Genomic DNA, 21,364 nt, shown 5'->3' on the forward strand with positions numbered 1-21,364 from the left:
GGGGCATTCTTCCCTGCTAGGTGGCCTGCACGTCCAGAGCCTGAAGATTCTAGAAAGACAGGGAGGCAGAGACCTACAGTCTCTATACCCTTTCTCTTCTAGCTCCTCTGCCAAAGCTCCTTTCTTTGGGTAGCTACAGACCTACTCCCCAGATTACATTTAGCAGTTATTCCAGTATTCATTGAAAAGGATTTAGTTTTTTGTTTTGACAGTTACTGTTCAGAGATTGTTGCCAGGGATGCTGAAAAATGAAGTTTCTCTGCAGAAATTCTCTTTGCCAACAAAAGAGCTACAATGAGAATTCAGTAACTAATCAGTCAGTTATTTATCATGAGCATTCTCTACAAATTGCACGTGGGGAACAAGTGTGGTAATATCTGAACAGAAGAATATATTCAATTGCATCTGAAAATGCTCAAGGGCAGCAATCCGCTTGCTGCTCTTATTTACCTGAACTTTCAGACGCCAACTTCTGATGCTCACACTTCTGCCCTAGGATTCATGGCGCTGAATGTTATCCCACAAAGTAATAATTTAAGGTCATTTCTAATTAAACATCTATTGTTGGGGGGTTGGAGGACATTTTAACTAAATACCTATTTGGTACTCACTAACATCAAGGTACAGGTCTTGTTTTCTTTGCTAATATTTCCACATACTTCCAAAGAACAGCCGTTACACTTGGGCTACAGACAAGAAAAAAGTAGCTATCCTGATTAAAACAACAGCAAATGCCTCAGGTGATAGTCCCCCAAAGTCATTCCTTTCCTATTCTTACAGATAGCCTCTATCCCTCTGTCTGTCTGGCTTTATGTGATTTCCTTTTCTCTTTAAGGACTTCCTTGGTTTTAATTCTTCAAAGATATAACAAAAGCAAGAAGGTGTACACTATGTATCTGAAAGTACTTCAAGAGATTGGAAATTCTATGACAGTTATTTTTACATGTGTCACATCATTTGATCCCTAATTTTCCCGAATAATTGTGTGCCTCTGGTTAAGTCATTTAGTCTTCTTTACCCCCACAGCAATATTCTGTGTGTATCTAACCTACATTTTTAATTTTGAAAAGGAAACATGAAGTTTTACAAGCAAAAGGAAAGAACTATACTACCCAGAAGCATTGTGATCAATCTCATAAACACAATGACAGAAGAAAATTCTAAATTTATCACTTTGTAAATTTGAAAAACTGATATATATAGGCAAAAAATCCATTTGGTTAAAATTCCCGTTTACAAAGTAGAAGTTCTCCAGATTCCATGTAAGATAATGATTTGTTCTTAGTCAAAAATAAAGTTATCTGCTTAAAGCAAAAAGCCTTATAACCTACATAAATTATTCCTTTCTAATATTTTTATTTTAATTGATTTAACCGACCATACCTAGTGTCTAATTGAATCCAAAACCATAGTTTTGCCTATTTAGTTAACAAAGAGTGAAGAAAAAACAATCAGCCAATTTTGTTCCTACTTGGCAGAGTGAAAGAATGCAGGGTACGCATAAGAGACACTTGTATAATTTTATTTATATTCTATCCAAATGCAGCAATTTTCATTTTTACATATCTTTACCAACTTAATGAGAACTTTATGACCACAGTGTATCTGGAGTGCAAGGAAGAATTTTACTGTCTAATTCCCCCAGAATTCAAAGGAGGGGGGAAGAAGCTTCTATTGGATAATGAGGAATGACACATGCATAGCAAGAGAATTATTTCTCAGTCATTTAGCCATAAAAAAGTAGCTTAATTTTTTTTAGATTTTTCAGAAACTTCATTTAGAATAAAGAAATAATGATTATTCTATTCAGCTAAAAAGCCAAGGTAGCTTTACATTAACTGACTTTTAAATCAAATTGATAATGCATGCTTCTTAAAAGCAAAAAGCCATAAAGAGAAAATATATGACTTTTGTTTAAAAACAACAAAACTTATATTTTGTATAACTGAATTAATGTAAACATCTTAGAAAAAACAAATCCAAAAGAAAGGTTCTGGACAGTAGCACTCAAAAATTCAAATCTACTGTCCTTAGTTAAAAAACACATGAATAATAAAAGGCATACAACCATAATTTAACTCATTTAGATACAAATACCAGAAACAGGTTAAATTCATTAGTAAATTCTAAACCTATTTTTATTGAATTTCAAACTCTTGTACAGTCGACAAAGTCACAGACTGGTAGGAGTTTTACTTTTATGTATTAACTATGTATGTTACCCCAGACAGATCCTCAGGAGCAGGATCTGGATAACATACCAACAAGAAACTAACGTCTAATAACGAAATCCTCAAGAGCTTCCAAACAGAAAATATTTATAATCAAAGACACAGCTTACTACAGATGTAGTTATTTTTTTATTTGTTGGCTGGATAGTATAAATGTTCAGAGATTGAATCACTAGGTCTCAGTCCTGAAAACCAATAAAAATATTTCATATGAAAAGTTTAAAACATTTGGAATCATCCCTTCAACTCTGCTTTTACCCAAATACACTTAAACAATATTTCCATGTCTAGATCAAAAACTTTTCTGGATTTATTGTGCCTTAAAATACACTACCATGATAGTGAGTTATCCCACTTTTTACTATTTTCCAAATTAGAATTCTGTTTTTTATTGACTTGGCCTTTGTATCTTTCAGATAAAGAGTATGCTATTGTCATTTCAAGGTGTATAAAACTCAGGTGATGAGGGTCTCTGTCATTTTCTCTTAATCCAATTCCAAACTCGACCTTTACCCAGTGAACAGGTGTGTGCCGTGCCTGTAATTTCTTCGAGTGAGTGACCAGGCAGAAAAGCTATCAACAATAGGGGGCTAATATAATCCAAGTACTTAGTGCCTAAAAAGCAGTTCTTATCCCCACCATGATGAATATACTTTTATCTCCCAGTAGCAATTTAAAGAGAAAGAATGGTGAGAGAAGGGGAGTAACATATTTGTATTCCCTCTGTTTTTCTAGATCCTGTTTTTACACTAATAGACTGCCAGAAGCTATTATGTTATAAATTCCTTTCTCAGATATTCTGTTGCTCACATTCCAATCCAGCGGATGATATGGATATGAAAGCAGTCATGACAGCATTTCCACTGGGCAAATAAAGTCACTTCACACAGATAAATTAAATAAACCTTCAAGAGGAAAATGATAAATGCATAGAGCATTTCTTTATATGCAATATGGAAACCCCTGTGTATATCCTGAATTTGTCTTTTTGGATCAAGCTTATCTAATTTAAAAACATGCCATGTATCCATCTACCAGGTATGAAGATATACTAATGAGATAATACTATAGTACAAAAAAAGAAGCAGCATAGATAATGATTAATAATAACAATAATAATCATATATAATGATTATTCAGCAGGGTAAACATGACCCACAATGAATCTTTAGAATCAGGTAAAATTTCTAAATATGCCCTATGAAAAAAAAAAATTCTAAACTAACTAAATAAGTTGAACAACCCAAATATTATTTCTATGATTTCACCATAAAATTAAAGATTTTGAAAAATTTTCAGAAAACTTATTTTTTTAAAAAAGTTAAAACTGAAAAAAAAATATTTTGGCAGATTTGAATAATTTCAAAATCACTGAAAAGAGATTATCTCTTAATTTTTTTTAAATATAAACTTTTATGAAATTTTCCCTTTTGAACTCACCCATCTGCTCCACAATCTCTGGAGGAAATACGCGCGAAGCAAATGCTCGTCGAAAAATGTCTGAAAATTCTTTGTCCAGACCTCCTATTCCCATTTTCTCAAAGTTCCAGTCAGGATTGATGATAGATTGGCGATTTTCCTTGGTTTTAGCTTTGCCTGTGTCAAATAAATATAATCAAATGTGAAACAACAACTTCACCTCCAAGTGTAAAAACACAGATAGATACTCTCTGGTCATCTCAAGTGAACAGACAAGCTACCCTTATTCAAAGAAGAACATACCCTTGGAGGATTTTCTAATAAAAAGAGTGAGTTTGCTTTATCTACTTTGGTTCCCATTTATGGTCAGTAATAAATTTTCAAAACGACTAGCTAAACTTATGCTGTAGTCTACTTGTCATCAATTCATAGAACTTGTTTTCACTAGCCTTTAATCTAACCAAATTAATTAACTTGGTTGATTAGAAGAAACACCACATGCATATCAAATGAAGACAACACTAGTTGCCAGAAAGGCAACTGAAATCTAGCAATCTCTCAAAGCTCTTAAAAAGTTAAGTTATATTTAAAAATACATGTACTTGTCTAGATTAAGCTTATAATCAGTACGTAACCCCCCCTTAGCCTAGAAGATACACTAGTGAGTTTGATGTCTTATTTGCTTTTTTTCAAATGTCCACAAAAGTCTAAAATCACTCTAAAGACCATTGACTACAAAATTCACGTTTACAGATTCTCTTACAAGGGTAAAAAATATTTAATTTAAATGTCAGAGTGCCACCTAAAGTAACTTAACAGAATCACATTTACTATTTCACATACAAAGAACAAGTTACCTTAGTACCTCTACTATTAACAACAACAACAAAAGGTAAGAACATAGTTTTTATACAGTCAGGGAAGAAAATATCATATTTTAAAAAGTTTAAAATATCACATTAAAGAAATTTTATGGTTAGAGTTTTGAGATTTCTTTTAGGCTATCAAAAATATTTTGCTTACATTCTACTGCCCTCTTGTGGTCAAATTCACTGCAAGCCTATCACACCTTTGCTTGGATTACTTGGAAATACTTGCATTGTGTGAAAGTTATGCAATGCCCTTAAGATAAAATATCTTAACAAAAGGTGTAAAAATAAATAAATAAATATGTGTTGGATCAAAAATATATTGGAACATACCCAGCATTTATAAAATGACATTATATAGTCATAAAAAATTATATGTAGAGGTATACTTAAGATGCTTGAAAAATGTTAAACCAAAAAAAAAAAAAAAAAACACTCAAAAAATTATAAAACACAGTATAAAAATAAAAATTTAGAATATGAGTTGTTTTCAAGGGAATGTCTATCTATATTTTATAATTAATATAAACAATAAGATAAAATAGTAATTGATGGACCAAGAAAATAGGCCACACATGTAGAGAAAGTTACATAAACTTGAAAATGATAGTGTGCAGTAGTATGCAATCAATGAAAACCCTCTACTTTCTAATGTAGTAGATATGAACATAGTTAAATTGATCAAAAGTAAGAATTACTATTCAGTTAATAGCACTGCTATTTTGATGAGCTACTGTTCTTCAATACTAAATTGCATTATTTTAATATAATAAAAGTAGGGCTGGGCTGGGATTGTGGCTCAGTGGCAGAGTGCTTGCCACACATGTATGAGGCACTAGGTTCAATCCTCAGCACGACATAAAAATAAATAAAGGTATTATGTCTAGCTACAACTAAAAAAACATTTTTAAAAAAGCAGGGCTAAAGAACAAGAATGGGACTGGATGGACTATGAACATAGTCCAAAGCATTCATCCTTTGATCACTAATAAAAGTGATGACAGTATCTCATTTAATACAACCACCAGATGACCAATTATAACTGACCAGTTTTCAAGGTCATGAAAGATAATGAAATTCTGAGAAACTACACTAAATGCAATATCAGATGATCCTGAATGAGATCCTGGACCAGAAAAAGAACGTAATGGGAAAAACTGGTGAAGTCCAAATAAAGTCTATAGTTTAGTTAGTAGCATTGAAACTGCTATTTTAACGAGCTACTGTTCTTAATTTCTTAATTTTGTTAACTATACAGGGTTATTTAAGATGTTCACATCAGAGGAAGTTTGTGAAAGGTAGATAGTAGTTCTCTGAGCTATTTCTGCAAATCTCCTATAAGCCTAAAATTATCAGAAAATTTAAAGTTAAAAAATTAATTTCATTGTTTCTTTTTACTTATTTTTAGTATAGCTATTAGGAAATTTAAAATTGCATGTTTCATATTGTATTTGGATATTCTATTTGGATAACACTGATCCAGATGAAGATTTTAAACTTTTTCATCAGAATAACTGACAAATATGAAATATGCCAAGAATTTGGGATAATCCATCTCACAGGAAGGACATTCCTCTCTTTTCCTTCCCTGCTTGAAAATCACTTTAGTTGAATCACATTTAATAATAGTTCCATTTCACTTGGAATTTTTTAAAACTGTACCTCTTACCAATAAGATTGAGTGATGAATTTTCTGCTTTTTCAAATGCGACTTGACTATTTCCAACAACCAGTCCTACTTCAATCTACACAGAAAGATAATAATTAATAGGCTAATATCAGACTTTTGGACTTCTCAATGCAAGGCAAAAAATGAAGAGAAAATGAACTCTCTGTGCAAAGCAAATCTCCCCCATTATTATTTGAGTCACTTTTACTTTTTTATATACATCCTATAATTGCTACATGCTTTATTTCAATAATGCTCTTCTTCTTTATTTATAATAAATATCTTTAATTAATATTATTTGTGTACATATATTATAATAAATATCTTTAATTAATATTATTTGTGTGCATATACAAATATGTAACAAATCTCACCATTGTGTACAGTTCTAATGCAACAATTAAAAAATGTGAAAACAAAAATAATATCTTCATTCAGCTAGGATTATGAATACTTATACAAACCTCAAATTACTATTAGGTCTGCAAATAAGTATATTTTAATTTGTATATTAGTAACAATGCTTTATGAAAGCATTTTTCTCCCTACCAAAAAGAAAATTCACCATATGAAAAAATGCAAAGCAAGTAAATAGTTAGGAAAATTATATTAATCTGCACAATTCATATCACAAAGGTTATTTAATAGATTAGAAACAAAGCACACCTTCTGTTTTTTACCAGTTGCAGGCTCTCCCTTCAAGATGCTAGGATCCATGGCTTCAATATCCTTCACCAGTAAACCAAAAAGCTTTTCATTGAAGCTAAACACAAGCTATGTAGAAAAGAGGAAAGGGGAGAAATTTTATTTCATGATATAATGGCCTGATCCTCACATTATCACCAATGTTTTCCAAATGCAGAAAACCAGTTTTTACCTCTCTCAAATATGCTCCACCAGCACACTACTCACATAGCCAATGAGAATAAAGGGGAACTACAATTTATTATCTGCTAGGGATCAAACACTTTAGGAGGTTACATAATGAATTCTGCCAAACATTCTCGGGAATAGAAATTCTAATCAATGGGGCTCAGAGTCACAGTAAACAATGCCTGGGTGTATGACTCTAAAATTCATGCTTTAGATTGTACAAAATGCCTGCCACACAATTGCAGAAACAGCTCTGAATGCTTAATCATTAATTCACCAAGTACTTGTTGAGTGCCTTCTACAATCTAGACCCTCTTCCATGAGTTGGAGTACAAAAGTACTACTACTAACCACTACAAATGAGAGTAAATACTAGGAATAGTGATTTGGGCTAAGATATTTACTTTTCTTTATTCTGGAGTGTTTTCTTTCATGTATTTATTGACACATACATGTTATTGAGTTTAAAATGAAAACAAACACCAAAGCATTTTCTATTAAACATTCTTCTTAGCATTTTTTTACTAAGATACTAAAGCTAAAGGCAAAGGTAAAAACAATAAAGTTTAGGTAGGTAATCTGCATACAATTATTAGCCAAAATATGCAGGAATCCGTAAGGGATAAAGCATAGCCCCCAAACCAATGGACAGGTAGTCAACAATTATCAGCTAAATGGCATCTGGGGGAGCCTTCCAGACCATTCAAAACAAAACTGCACCAGTGGAGCACTGGGTTCACTTACGTCAGAGTACTTCCCACATGGCATTTCTAAGCCATTAGGGATCAGAATGCTAGGGAGCAGCAAATCTCAAGCATTTTAATCTCAGAATGCCATTATATACTGCTAAAAATTTTGAGGACTCCAAAGAGCTTTTGTTTATGTGGATTAGACCCACTGACATTCATCATATTAGAGATTATTAGAACAAAAAACTTTATCATTAATTTAAAATTAATAATGATAAATCTATTATGTGTTAACATAAATAACATTTTTAATTTTTAAAAAAACCCTATTTTCTGAAACAAAAATAAGAGGAGCTTTGCATAGAACAGATATATCCAAGATATGTGATTAAAAAGTAAGGGAGTTATTCTTACTAAGCCTGCACAATTCTAGTCAGAAAAATTCTAAAGTAGCTTTCAGCTTAAGATGTCATATGTAGTTACAGTGAGAAGAGTGGTGCTGTTTTCTAAATTTTTCTAAATTTCTTTGATGTCTGGTTTATGGCAAACACCTCACATCTGCTTCAACAGTCAGCGCACTGTGCTAGCACAAACCACGTAGTCAGCAACCCTCCACCACATACTTGTGGAATACAAGGAACATGACAAAAACATCTTGGCACTATTATGAAAGTAGTTTTGACTTTGTAGATCCCTGAAAAGGTCTCAGGGAACCCCAGGGTCTCTGGACTACACCTTAGAACTGCTGCTGTGGAGCTAAGGTATGAGGAAGGAGTCTGAAATGACTAAGAAAGTCACTAAGAAGGAGACAAATGTGATGGGAAGGTCAAAAGAAAATGCTCAAACAATAATATGAACTCACATTTAAGTAAAATTTTGAAAAAAAGAAGAATCTTTCTTAGGAGGTTAATTATGTGATATTAACTGAAGTCCAAATAAAGGACAATACTGACAAATGTCTTCTTTTTTTTCTTTGTTTGGCAGTGCTTGGAATTGAACCCTGGGCTTCGCACAACTTGGTGAGGTATACCCACAGTCCTTGGCAAATGTTTTTTAATGAAGGTTTTGGCTTTAAATTTTCTACAAAAAAAAAAAAAAAAAATTGAATATATACACAATTTTTTTTAGATTCTCAAATCCATAACCAAAAGATGTCATGAACTACTTTTTATACAGAAATATATTAGGAAAAGAGAACGATATCCCAGAAATAAAACAAATGTCCTGCAATTAAAAAAAAAGAAAGAAAGAAAGAAAGAAACTCAGATTTATATCTGCAATGTTCCTAAATTTGCAGAGAGAAAAGCAACTGTAACTACATATGACATCTTAAGCTGAAAGCTACTTTAGAATTTTTCTGACTAGAACTGTGCAGGCTTAGTAAGTATAACTCCCTTACTTTTTAATCACATATCTTGGATATATCTGTTCTATGCACCTCTCAGTTGTTAAAAAGTAGAAGTAATTTTGGATAACAACAGGGATTAGAATACCTATTAAGTGAAAAGAAATAAAGAAAACTTAGACCTACCTGCTGCCCCACTGAGAAGGCCTGGTTGTTGAACTGTTGAATAAATTCTGCTGCCATCTTGTCGGTGTCATAAGGGTTGGAGTCGATGTTTTTTTTCTGCAGGAAATCAATCTCGATGGTCATTGTGCCAATACACTGTTTAGCTTTGTCAAATGTATACAAGGAGACTAAGGGGGAAAAAAGAAGCATTTTTTTTTTTAAATTATAAGGACACAAAATTCTAAGTTTCTAGTAACTTAATTTTCAAATAAATGAATCATAACATCACTTGATCAAAAGGGGCTTAATACAGCCTTCATTAGAGGGACACACAGGCACAGATTTAAAAAATAATAGCCACTAGAGATTTTCTTCCTCATCTGAATTCATTAGAAAATACTGAACAGCCAGGTGCGGTGGCACACACCTTTTCCTCCTTCTCCTTTAAACAGAGGACAATGTGACAATATTAGAAGTCCCAGTAGAGTTGGCATAGCAAGTGCTTTTCAAAGAAGATTTTTATTTGACACAAGAAAGAACCACAGTTAGAGGTAGGTAGATTCTTTTGCCCAGGAAAGTAAGATGGAGGGGGTTAAAAAGAAGCCTTGGGAAACATGTTTAATAGGGAGATTCACTCTAAAGCAAGTTAGAATGTGACATTTCTAATGCTATGATAACATTTACTGAGCACCTAACTCTATCAAGGAAATATAGTAAGTTTTACATGTAAATTTAGAAAAGAAAAAAATACTAAATAAATAAATAAATAAGATGTTCTAGAGCCTTAAAATAGAGGGAGTTGTGAGAATGTAGTTCTAAATACATATATCTTCTTTATTAGTAATTATATATTTGTCACATAAAAATAGTACTCTTGATATATTCAGTTTTGTGATTAAAATAAATTTCAACTATGTCTTTTTAAATTGTATTCATTAAAATAGTTAAAAACTAAAAAAATAAATAAATAAATTTAGAAAAGGACAAGAGCCATGTTTTTAAATCATTTTTATATTAACAGTGTCTAACAGTATTTTTCATGTGCTTAATACATTCATGAACTGCATAAATGAAACAACAGCAAAAATTCCCATGATCTCCATGCTAATAACAAAGGAAGCAAGACAAGCATATATAAAAATCTTTAGATAAGAAAATTCCTATTCAAGCCAAGTAAAAAGTTCTAAAATGGCTTTTAGGTTACACTGTCATCAATTTAAATATTAAAGCATACATGCAATTTTATATCATATAATAACTATTCAACAAAAATCTTTAATTACATAACACACAGTTCAAATAACATAGCTTTAGAAAAATAGGTAAAAAGAAATGTTCCTAAATGACATACAATTACGAAGAAGCATTTCTATAGGACAAAGTCTGATTCTTGTATTTTTGTTGTTGTTGTTATTGTTGTACTGGAGATTGAACCCAGGAGCGGTTAATCACTGAGTCACATCCCCAGCCCTTTTTTTATATTTTACTTAGAAAGAGGGTCTTGCTGAGTTACTTAGGGCTTTGCTAAATTGCTGAGGCTGGCTTTAAACTTGAAATCCTCCTGCCTCAAGCTTGGGAGCTGCTGGGATTACAGCCTTTGTCAAATGTATGTAAGGAGTATAGGGGGAAAAAAGGAGGTGGCATGTACCTCCCCCAGATTTTTAAGTCAGATTGAAAAGTGTATTTAAAAAAAAAAAAGTATCACATTACATCATAATGTATTGGGATCATTAAGAAAGAATAGAATAAGCTACCAAGAAATCTTCAAGGGAATTTTTGCATTTTGAGTTTCCCCAAAAAGAAAATTTGTTTATGTCCAGTAAAATTTTTTTTAAAAGTTTATCACTGGGCTGGGGTTGTGGCTCAGCGGTAGAGCGCTCGCCTTGCATGTGAAAGACCCTGGGTTCTATCCTCAGCACCACATAAAAATAAATGAATAAAATAAAGGTATTGTGTCCAACTACAACTAAAAAATAATTTTAAAAAAGTTTATCACTGCTTTTTGATAGGGCTTAATGCATATAAACTTTATATTCCTCCTGTGTTCCCTATAGATCACTGTCCTAAAATTTGCCAATGGTCTCTTTAGAATACAGTAGAAGTTCTTCTAAGCAACCTCCCCTGAGCTGACTCACAAAAATTTTTTACTCCTCCCATATATACCACTCTGCAGGTGGCTTGCCTAATGCTCAGTTTGCAAGTTCCTCATGTGCCACTGGAGTGCTACACAACATGGATTAACTATGTTCATTTTCTAATCTGTTTATGCTAGTTTTCTTATTACAGGAACTATGCCATACAATTAAGTAGTATACTAACTTGACATCTGGGCATTCTAGAATTGGTATTATAAAACTAAGTGGAAAGTTTTAAAGAAAACCTTAAAAAAGTTTTTTTTTTCCTAAAAAGCATCATTAATATGAACAAGAAAATCAGAAAATATTAGAGGAGAAATCCACAAAAATCCAAAAGGATTCTGCACTCCTAAATGATTCAAAAGGTCTAAGCTCTACTTCGATCTCAAAAAAATCTATATAGAAATTATAGTTGAAATTTTTATGTACAAAAGACAACACAAAAGTTGTACTCCAATTGTGTATAATGAATCAAAATGCATTCTGCTGCCATATATACCAAATTAAGATAGATAAATACAATTTTTTAAAAACCACAGGCTTTACAAATATTTTAAAAACACAACAACAACAATAACAACAACAAAAACAAAAAGACAACACAGAACTCTGATCTATAGACCAAAACTACAGGAAAAGGCTTTTAACCAAGTTTACAATTAACTTCTAGTCCCAGACACATCTGATAAGTTTCTACAGTTCTCAAAAAAAAGATTGTATTTTTATATTTTCTTTGGACAAGAGGTATGGGACTTTCGTGAGTTAGCATGGTAAAACAGCAAGAAGCTAAACAGAAAAGTCACTGTAGTGTAGCTTTCAGTTGATCTATCATTATTACGAAACAAGTGTTGCAAAGATTCTAGTGGTTTGCAAACCTAAATATTCTCTTCAAAGGGGATTTCTGAGTCTCTGAGTTTCCATGGATCCAGCAGGAATCCACATAAATCATTTAAGCTCTCTGTGCCTTCATTCATCATATTTGTAAATCAAGAGGACTGAACTAGGTGAGTCTTCGTGGTCACTCATACTCCAAATTCTATTCTAAGCTTATTTCTTATATTCTAACCACTTGAGTTATGTATAAGAATTTCCTGTAAATTCTTTGAATTAAATTACTTGTGTAATCATATTTTTATATTTGGCTTACTATCTTAAAGGGGGCAAACACATTTAAATATTTCAAAAGCAAAGTAACAAAGCCTGATTAAAATGGAAAAAGTATCAAAGATCAAAGAATAAGTTTGAGTCATGTCTGAAAATTTCAGAATACTCTCCTGCTCCAATTCTGGAAGTTTTGTTTCTTCTTAATATTTCCTAGAAAGTTCAGGTTATTTGCTAAGTAACTTTTACAGGCCAGAGAGATCGTTTCCTCTATATCATGAAAAAATACTTAAATATTAATGTAAAATATTAATGAGTTACTTAGGAATTCCATTTTCAGGTGTCTGTCCTAGAAATGCCCTTGACCTTTGCCTAAAAAGGGATCTACAGAAAGGCTCATTGCAATACTTTTGTCAAACACTGAAAAACATCAGTAGGGAAACAATGAATAAAATGCAGTAGATTCAGAATGTGGAACACTGAATAGCAATTTTTATTAAAATAAAAACTTTATATTTAATAAAGATGGATGGCCTATGACACAAATTATTGAGTGAAAAAACATATTTTAGAAATATTTGCATAGCAAGAATTAATTTCAAAAATCAATAAATGGGATGGATTCAAACTAAAAAGCTTCTCTCAGCAAAAGAAATAATCAGTGAGGTGAATAGTGAGCCTACTAATTGGGAACAAAGTCTTATCACACGCCCATCAGCTAGAGCACTAATGTCTAGAACATATAAAGAACTCAAAATCTTAACACCAAAAAAACAACCCAATCAATAAATGGGCCAAGGAACTGAACAGACACTTCTCAGAAGATGATATACATACATAAAAATACCACATAAAAATCAACAAATATATGAAAAAAATGTTCAACATCTCTAGCAATTAGAGAAATGCAAATCAAAACTACTCTAAGATTTCATCTGACTCCAGTCAGAATGGCAGCTATTAAGAATACAAACAACAATAAGTTTTGGTGAGGATGTAGGGAAAAAGGCACACTCATACATTGCAGGTGGGACTGCAAATTGGTGCAGCCAACATGGAAAACAGTATGAAGAATCCTTGGAAAATTGGGAATGGAATCACCATTTGACCCAGCTATCCCATTCCTCAGTCTATACCCAAAGGACTTAAAAACAGCATATTACAGGGACATAGCCACATCAATGTCTATAGTAGCACAATTCACAATACTAAACTGTGGAACCAACCTAGATGCCCTTTAGTAGATAAATGGATAAAGAAAATGTGGTATATATACACAACAGAATATTATTCAGCATTAAAAGAGAATAAAATCATGACATTTGAAGGTAAATGGATGAAGCTGTAGAATATAATGCTAAATGAAATTAACCAATCCCCCAAAAAATCAAATGCCAAATGATTTCTCTGATTTAAGGATGCTGATCCATAATATACTGTTGGTGGGTGGGATGGGAAGATTAAATGAACTCTAGATAGGGCAAAGGGGAAAAGGGGAGGGAGGAGGCATAGGGGTAGGGAAGATGGTGTAATGTGATGGTCATCATTACCCTAAATACATGTAAGAAGATACGAAGGATGTAAATCTATTTTGTGTACAACCAGAGATATGAAAATTTGTGTTCTATATGTGTAATATGAATTGTAATGCATTTTGTTGTCATATATAACAAATCAAAAATTTTTTTAAAATGGTTAAAAAATAAAAAGAAAGGGCTGGGGTTGTGGCTCAGTGGTAGAGCACTCGCCTAGCATGGGCCAGGCCCTGGGTTCAATCCTCAGTACCACATAAAAGTAAATAAATGAAACAAAGGTATTGTGTCCAACTACAACTAAAAAATAAATATTTTCTTAATATTTATTTTTTAGTTCTCGGCGGACACAACATCTTTATTTTATTTTTATGTGGTGCTGAGGATCGAACCCAGTGCCCCACACATGCCAGGCGAGCGCACTACCACTTGAGCCACAAACCCAGCCCCTAAAAAATAAATATTAAAAAATAAATAAGTAAAAAAGAAATATCTGCATACTTATGCCACCATTTTGTACATTAAAGACTCCATAACAATGCCAAAATGTCATAATGCATATATATGTGTGTGTAAATACACATACGGGTACATGTATGTATGTCATCTTCATACTGAGAAATTTGAGTAAGTATACTAAAGTACCATCATCACTGACTCTAGTTTTCAAGTATATTTTACTTTAAGGTTGGTGTTCCTAAATAGAAAAAGGAGAAAAAGAAAAAAAAACTAAGCTGCTAACAATTTCAAACGCTATCTATGGGCAATACTATGGGCAGTACCATGGACAGTAACATAGGCAGCACCATGGTCAGCACCATGGTCGGTCCCAAAGAGCCCACAATCCTGAAGGGATTTCATCCAGGACCAAAGGGGGACACGACGGAGAATGTTTTCTTATTTTATGACTAACAGCAATTTAATATCAAAGACTAGTTTAAAATGTTTTTATAAGCAAAAAATGTCATAGCAAATGCTTAGGATAAATATTACAATGACAGGTAGAGTAGAATGGCCAAAAAATGTGTGAACATCGGTCTACAATACTTAAGACAGACATACTAGATGATACTTCCAGGAGATTCTCTCACATTAAAATCACTGACTCAGGGCTAGGGATGTGGCTCAAGTGGTGGTGTGCTGGCCTGGCATGCGCAGGGTGCTGGGTTCGATCCTCAGCACCACATAAAAATAAAAATGTTGTGTCCACCAGAAAAAAAAATATTAAAAAATTCTCTCTCAAAAAAAAAAAAAAAAATCACTGACTCAACTAAAAAGTCTCACTTTATAGCCAAAACTCACATTCCAGAATCCTTCAACAGTCCTCCTTCAACCACATCTCCTATCCTGTCTTTACTTAGGTTGAACCAGTTTTCTCCCTTTATGGCTACATCATCTATATCAGACCTCAAATCCTGCCTAACCTCAAGCCTACTCCATCTATCTTAGTCCGCACTCATAACTTGGTTTTACAATTTTACCCCTAAGTATGTTGGTGTCACCTCTTTAAAGATCTGATGGATGGATGGAAGGAAGGAAGGAAGGAAGGAAGGAAGGAAGGAAGGAAGGATTTCTTATAGAAAGAGAACACCTATATAACATAATTTAAGCACAAAACACATTTCTCAACTCATCAAAATTTATAACCTTGAATTCTCACAGACCATAAAATATCTGTGTTAAAAGTTAAATTTAAGCACACTTTTACCCTTATATTTAGGCAAATAAATTTAAGGAAATTAGAAACCTAAGCTACATGCAACCCCATCTTCTCATCAGATTTTTAAATAAGTGTTCATTTTTACCAGCACCAATGTCCACACATTAGGGAACCCTGATTTCATGCCCTGACCTACTTTTTTTTTGCTGCTAAACTTCTCTGCTTTATCAGCTTCTCACTATGCTTCAGGTGAGGAAGTGATAGTTAAGGGAATCACTTATGTCAGTGTTTCCCAAAATGTAGCTGATAAGAACCACTCAAGGGTGACTGTTAAAAACACAGATATATGAATCAGATTCCCCAAGGAGCCTGTGAATCTGCTTTTAAAAAACAAACTCCCCAGATAATTCTTTCAGGCAGTGTGGAAAGCACTAATTATGCGACCTTCTCCATCAACAACCTATATCGAAGGTAATCTTTATTTTTACCTTCAATCAAAAATTTTCATACTGGGCTGCGTTGTGGTAGAGTGCTTGCTTGCCAGGCATGTGTGAGGCACTGGGTTCAATTCTCAGTACCGCATATAAATAAATGATAAAATAAAGGCCCATTAATAACTAAAAAATTTTTTTAAAATTCATACTTCTTCCTACTTCCACAAAGAAAATGAAGAGCCAACTAAAGATTACCTCAATGTTTAAGCTCCCTCTAACTCAGAAAAAAATAATAAATGTCATGTTCCTAAATGAGAAGTAAGATATTCTCTTCTCACTTTACCAACTTTTCTTAGGCATTTGTCTTCTTTTAACCAGTTCAAAGCTACAATACTTTTTTTTTTTTTTAAAGAGAGAGAGAGTGAGGAGAGAGAGAGAGAATTTTTTAATATTTATTTTCTAGTTTTTGGCGGACACAACATCTTTATTTGTATGTGGTGCTGAGGATCGAACCCGGGCCGCACGCACGCCCAGGCGAGCGCGCCACCTCTTGAGCCACATCCCCAGCCCGCTACAATACTTTTGAATATCTTCAAAAGCAACAGGTCTAGAGGATAATGGTGTTCCATGAATTTGGATATCTCCTAAAACTCCATAGGTGTAACAAGGAGGATAAACAATACCACATATAACCTATAACTTTGGCACTACCACAAGACAAAGAATACTATGAAATTTAACTTACTTAAAAATAGAAAAATAAGCTCCAAAAAATACACAGAACTTCCATTGTGGGGGAGGAGAAGCTTGGTTATAAACAAAATATAGACAAAACCACCTCCAAAAAGAGAAATTCCAGCACCAAATGCTACAATGCTAAGCACTGATGTGGGACCTGGCTGTCTACAGCTCCAAGTGCTAGGAAATCTATAGAGGACTAGAGTTAGAATTATCAAAGAATCATTGTTAAGAATCAGACAAACAGAGAACCAATCGTGCTCTTAAAGATATAGCAATGAGGGGTCTGGGGTTGTAGCTCAGTAGTAGCACACTTGCCTTGCATGCGTGAGGAACTGGGTTTGAGCCTCAGCACCATATAAAAAAAAATAAATAAAATAAAGATATTGTGTCCATCTACAACTAAAAAACTTTTTTTAAAAAGATATGGAAATGAGGAAAAGAAGTCCATTAGAAAAAAAATTAAGAATCATACAGAAACAAAAGAGAAATAAGCTATGTCAACCAAACTCTCTCTCTCTCCATCTACTTCATCAGTATTATTCATGAAAGAAATTGTACTTTCCTATACTGACAGAAAGTAATACTCTTCAACTAGTGATCTTGTCTACAAATTCATGAAAAGTACAAAAAGACCAGTTTCATCCAAGGTTATTTTTTTTTAAATAACTTAAAACAAAATATTGCAGCACTTCAGCTGATGAAATGTCTTCCCACAAAAGATCAACATGAAATAAAGAAATCTATTATGTGATAATTTAAACTAAATTACTTATTTGCAAACAAGCACTTAGACATAACAAAACTATCATGAGAAGATGAAATACTAAAAACAGAAACAATAAAACAAATGCAATGAGAATTTATTGAATTCAGAAAAACACTGAAGAAAACAAAAAAAAATTTCAGGAGTAAAGAATAAATTATTAGATATCCAAGGGAGAATAAATTTCAATGAATTTAATAAGAGGAAAGCAAGAAAGAAAACAACCAACATTTTAAAAAATATTTTTTAGAAAATATTTTTTTGTGGTAGATGAACACAATAGCTTTATTTTATTTTATTTTTATGTGGTGCTGAGGTTTGAACCCAGTGCCTCCTGTGCTAGGCAAGTACTCTACCAACTGAGCCACAGGCCCAGCCCTTAGAAAAGATTTTTTAAAACTTAAGTATCACTGAGAAAGCAGTTAAAAATGGAAGATGGGCAAAGAAGGTCCAACATACATACATAATTAGGACCCCTGTAAAGCAAAACAACTAGACCAGAACTAATATCTTAAACCATAAAATAAGAAAAAGTATGAAAATAAGAATTTAAATGGACACATTGAAAGGACTCATCATATACATCTACATGAGAAAATGAACCCAGAATCACCAATTCCAAGATATAGTCTAATAAAGACATTAAACTTCAAAGACTGAAAAATCCTCAGGGCTTCCAAGCAGAAAATCAAATTCCTCCTAAAGGTAAGACAATTATACTAACATCAGACTTCCCAAAAGCACATAAAAGACAAGACAACTGTGATGCAGCATTTTTGATAAATTCAAGGAAAGAAAACAGGTCAAGAATTTTATATTTATTCAGCTTGTCCTTCAAATTTCACAGAAAATTAGTTGACTACATAAGAACTCAAGGAACAGTGTATTTGCATGTATGTCTTAGAGGAATGTACTAGAGGGCAGCTTTCATTCAACCAAGAGAAAATGGCAAAAGAACTGATTGTGGTTGTTTGAGAGACTTAACTGTAGAGTTAAGACAAGTATGGGGTCATGTAGAGAAGAATGACATGCGGATATCATATGTTCTGACAGAATGGGAAAAAAAGGGAGAGGTACAATATGATTACTGACTGTTGTGCTGATAACAGATGAGAGTTAAAGGTTTTCATTTAGAATTGACAAAGCACAGCACATTTTTAAGAAGATTAAGTAAGGGGTGGGAGTTGTGGCTCAGTGGTAGAGCACTTGCCTAGCACACCTGAAGCACTGGGTTCAATCTTCAGCACCACATAAAGATAAATAAATAAAATAAAGGTATTGTGTCCACTTACAACTAAAAATATATACATAAAAGATAAGTAAGGAAAAAAGGGGAGACAGGGCTTTCTGAGAGGTATAAATACAAAGTAATCACTGGCAAAAATATAAACATTCTTAAATCATTTTTTAAGAATAGCAGGCATTGGGCTGGGGTTGTGGCTCAGTGGTAGCGTGCTTGTCTGGCATGTGTGACGCACTGGGTTCGATTCTCAGCACCACATACAAATAAATAAAGGTCCATCAATGACTAAAAAATATTTAAAAAAAAGAATAGCAGGCACACCACATACAGAAACATAATTAAAACAAAATGATAGAATTGAGATCAAACATATCAGTCAAATCAATAACTATGAGTGACTTAACTACTTCATTAAAAGAAAAAGATTTTCAAATTAGCTCATAAAACCCAATTCTATGTGTAATATAACAGATGTATCTAAAAGTGATTCAAATGGCTAAAAATAAAGAAATGGGCAAAGTACGTTGAACAAATAAAAATAAAAAAAAACAGAGACTGTAATTCTGATATCAGAGTACAATTTGAAACACTTTAAATAAAGGACACTTTATAATGCTAAAAGCCACAATGCACAACAAAGATATAATTACCTGTGCATCAAATAACAGCTATGAAGTAAAAACTACAGGACATACAAGGAAAAGTGGTCAGAAAGACATTACTAATAGGCAATTTTAATGTACCGCTGTGTGAAACAGGTCAAACGGACAATATTCAGTAAGAAGAGAGAAGACCTAAAACAATGTAATCAGTAAAGATCTTATGGGCACATAGCATAACAGAGAACAGACCTTGTTTTCAGTATACATGAATCATTTACAAAAGCTTCTCACACATTAGGTTCCAAAATTTCAGTTAGCTTCATAAAACAAACAACTTTTATCACAGTGCAATATATACTGGCATTAAAAAATGAAACTAAAAAAAAAATGAAACTAAAATGGGCTGGGGTTGTGGATCAGAGGTAGAGTGCTTGCCTAGCATGAGTGAAGCACTGGGTTTGATCCTCAGCACCACATAAAAATAAAATAAAGGTATTGTGTCCACCTACAACTAAAAATAAATAAATAATTTTTTTAAAAAAATGAAACTAAAAGAAAGAAAGAAAGAAAGTGTCTTCCAACTAGAAAATTTTAAAAGTTCCTAAACAACACCTGGATGAAAGGAGGCACAAAGAGAAAACAAAAAATTTCTGAAAAATAAAGATAATGAAAATACTGTTATCAGAATCTATTACATTTAATGCAATGATCAGAGAAAAGATCAGAGTCTTAAATCAGAATCTTAAGACTTTTAAATAAAAGCCAAAATAAAATTTCCTTTATTTTGAGGCAAAGAACCTCAATGTACAGCAAAAATAGACAAAAAGGAGAAATTCTGAAATATAAATATTAATGAAGTAGAAAAAAAGACCAAATCAATAAATCAAATTCTAATTCTTTGAAAAAAACATCATTAGCTAATTTAATTTAAAAAAAAGGAACAAAAGAAATGGCAAATAACACAAAGCAAAAAGATTTTTTTTATCATAAAACATCAGTTTCTGTACTTCCATGCAAATAAATCTGAAAACCTGGATGAAACAGATAACCTCTTAGGAAAGCAGAGTATGTCCAAACTCACCCCAAAAGCAATATAAAATTAAAACACACCAATTTCCATATAAGACAGACTAATATCAAGGAACCAGCACCGGTGCAGACACACATAGTGTGCCTTGGTGATTTCACTAGATAATTGTACCAAATCTTTAGAGACCAGCGAGTCTCAAAGTTATATGAATTGTTTTATGATATAGAAAATCAGGGAAGACTTACAAATCCTTTTTATGAAGTATGATATCATTAATACCAAAACTTGATTAAAATAGTACATAAAAATAAAATCATTTAAATATTGTTGCAAAGATCCTAAGTAAAATATTAGCAGACAGACTCCAACACCACATTAATGATATGATATGCCAAGAGCAAGTAGGGTTCAAACTAGTAATGCAAGGATAATTCAATAATAGGAAACTTATTAATAAAATCTACCATGCTAATAGAACTAAGAAGAAAAATTATGATTATTTCCATATAACAAAAAAGACTTTGATAAAATTTAAACCCATTCCCAGCCCAATCCCATTTTGGTCTTGTAAAATCCTTGACCCCAAATTTTTACTCCAAAATCTCATTTCTATTAATTCACCTTGAAGATACACTTCTAACAATACTAAAATAAATATGCTTAAAAGTTATAAAGTAAATTATACTCTATAATTACAAAGTAGCCTAAATGAGCCAAAATAAGAGACCAGTTGAATAAACAAGGGTACAGGTATATAATGGTGTGCTATATAACTGTAAGAATGAGGACGATCTCTTTGAGTTATATGAATAGATGCCTAGAAAAGAGTATCTTTGGTATATTACCATTGAATAAGAAAGAAG

At 32.7% G+C, this 21,364-nt stretch overlaps 1 protein-coding gene across 2 annotated transcripts in view; it reads right to left on the reverse strand.

The window, feature by feature from the left end:
- The window catches only part of Nsf (N-ethylmaleimide sensitive factor, vesicle fusing ATPase), a 148,405-nt gene that overhangs the window by 97,545 nt on the left and 29,496 nt on the right, over positions 1-21,364 (reverse strand). For both annotated transcript variants that reach the window (XM_015507206.2, XM_048786317.1), the window contains exons 5-8: positions 9,282-9,448; positions 6,855-6,962; positions 6,189-6,264; positions 3,672-3,827 (exon numbers count right to left, since the gene is read on the reverse strand). In XM_015507206.2, the coding sequence (XP_015362692.1) occupies positions 3,672-3,827; positions 6,189-6,264; positions 6,855-6,962; positions 9,282-9,448 (507 nt within the window). The remainder of the gene's footprint in view (positions 1-3,671; positions 3,828-6,188; positions 6,265-6,854; positions 6,963-9,281; positions 9,449-21,364) is intronic.

This window comes from Marmota marmota, unplaced genomic scaffold (assembly GCF_001458135.2).
Source record: "Marmota marmota marmota unplaced genomic scaffold, marMar, whole genome shotgun sequence".
NCBI lineage: Eukaryota > Metazoa > Chordata > Mammalia > Rodentia > Sciuridae > Marmota > Marmota marmota.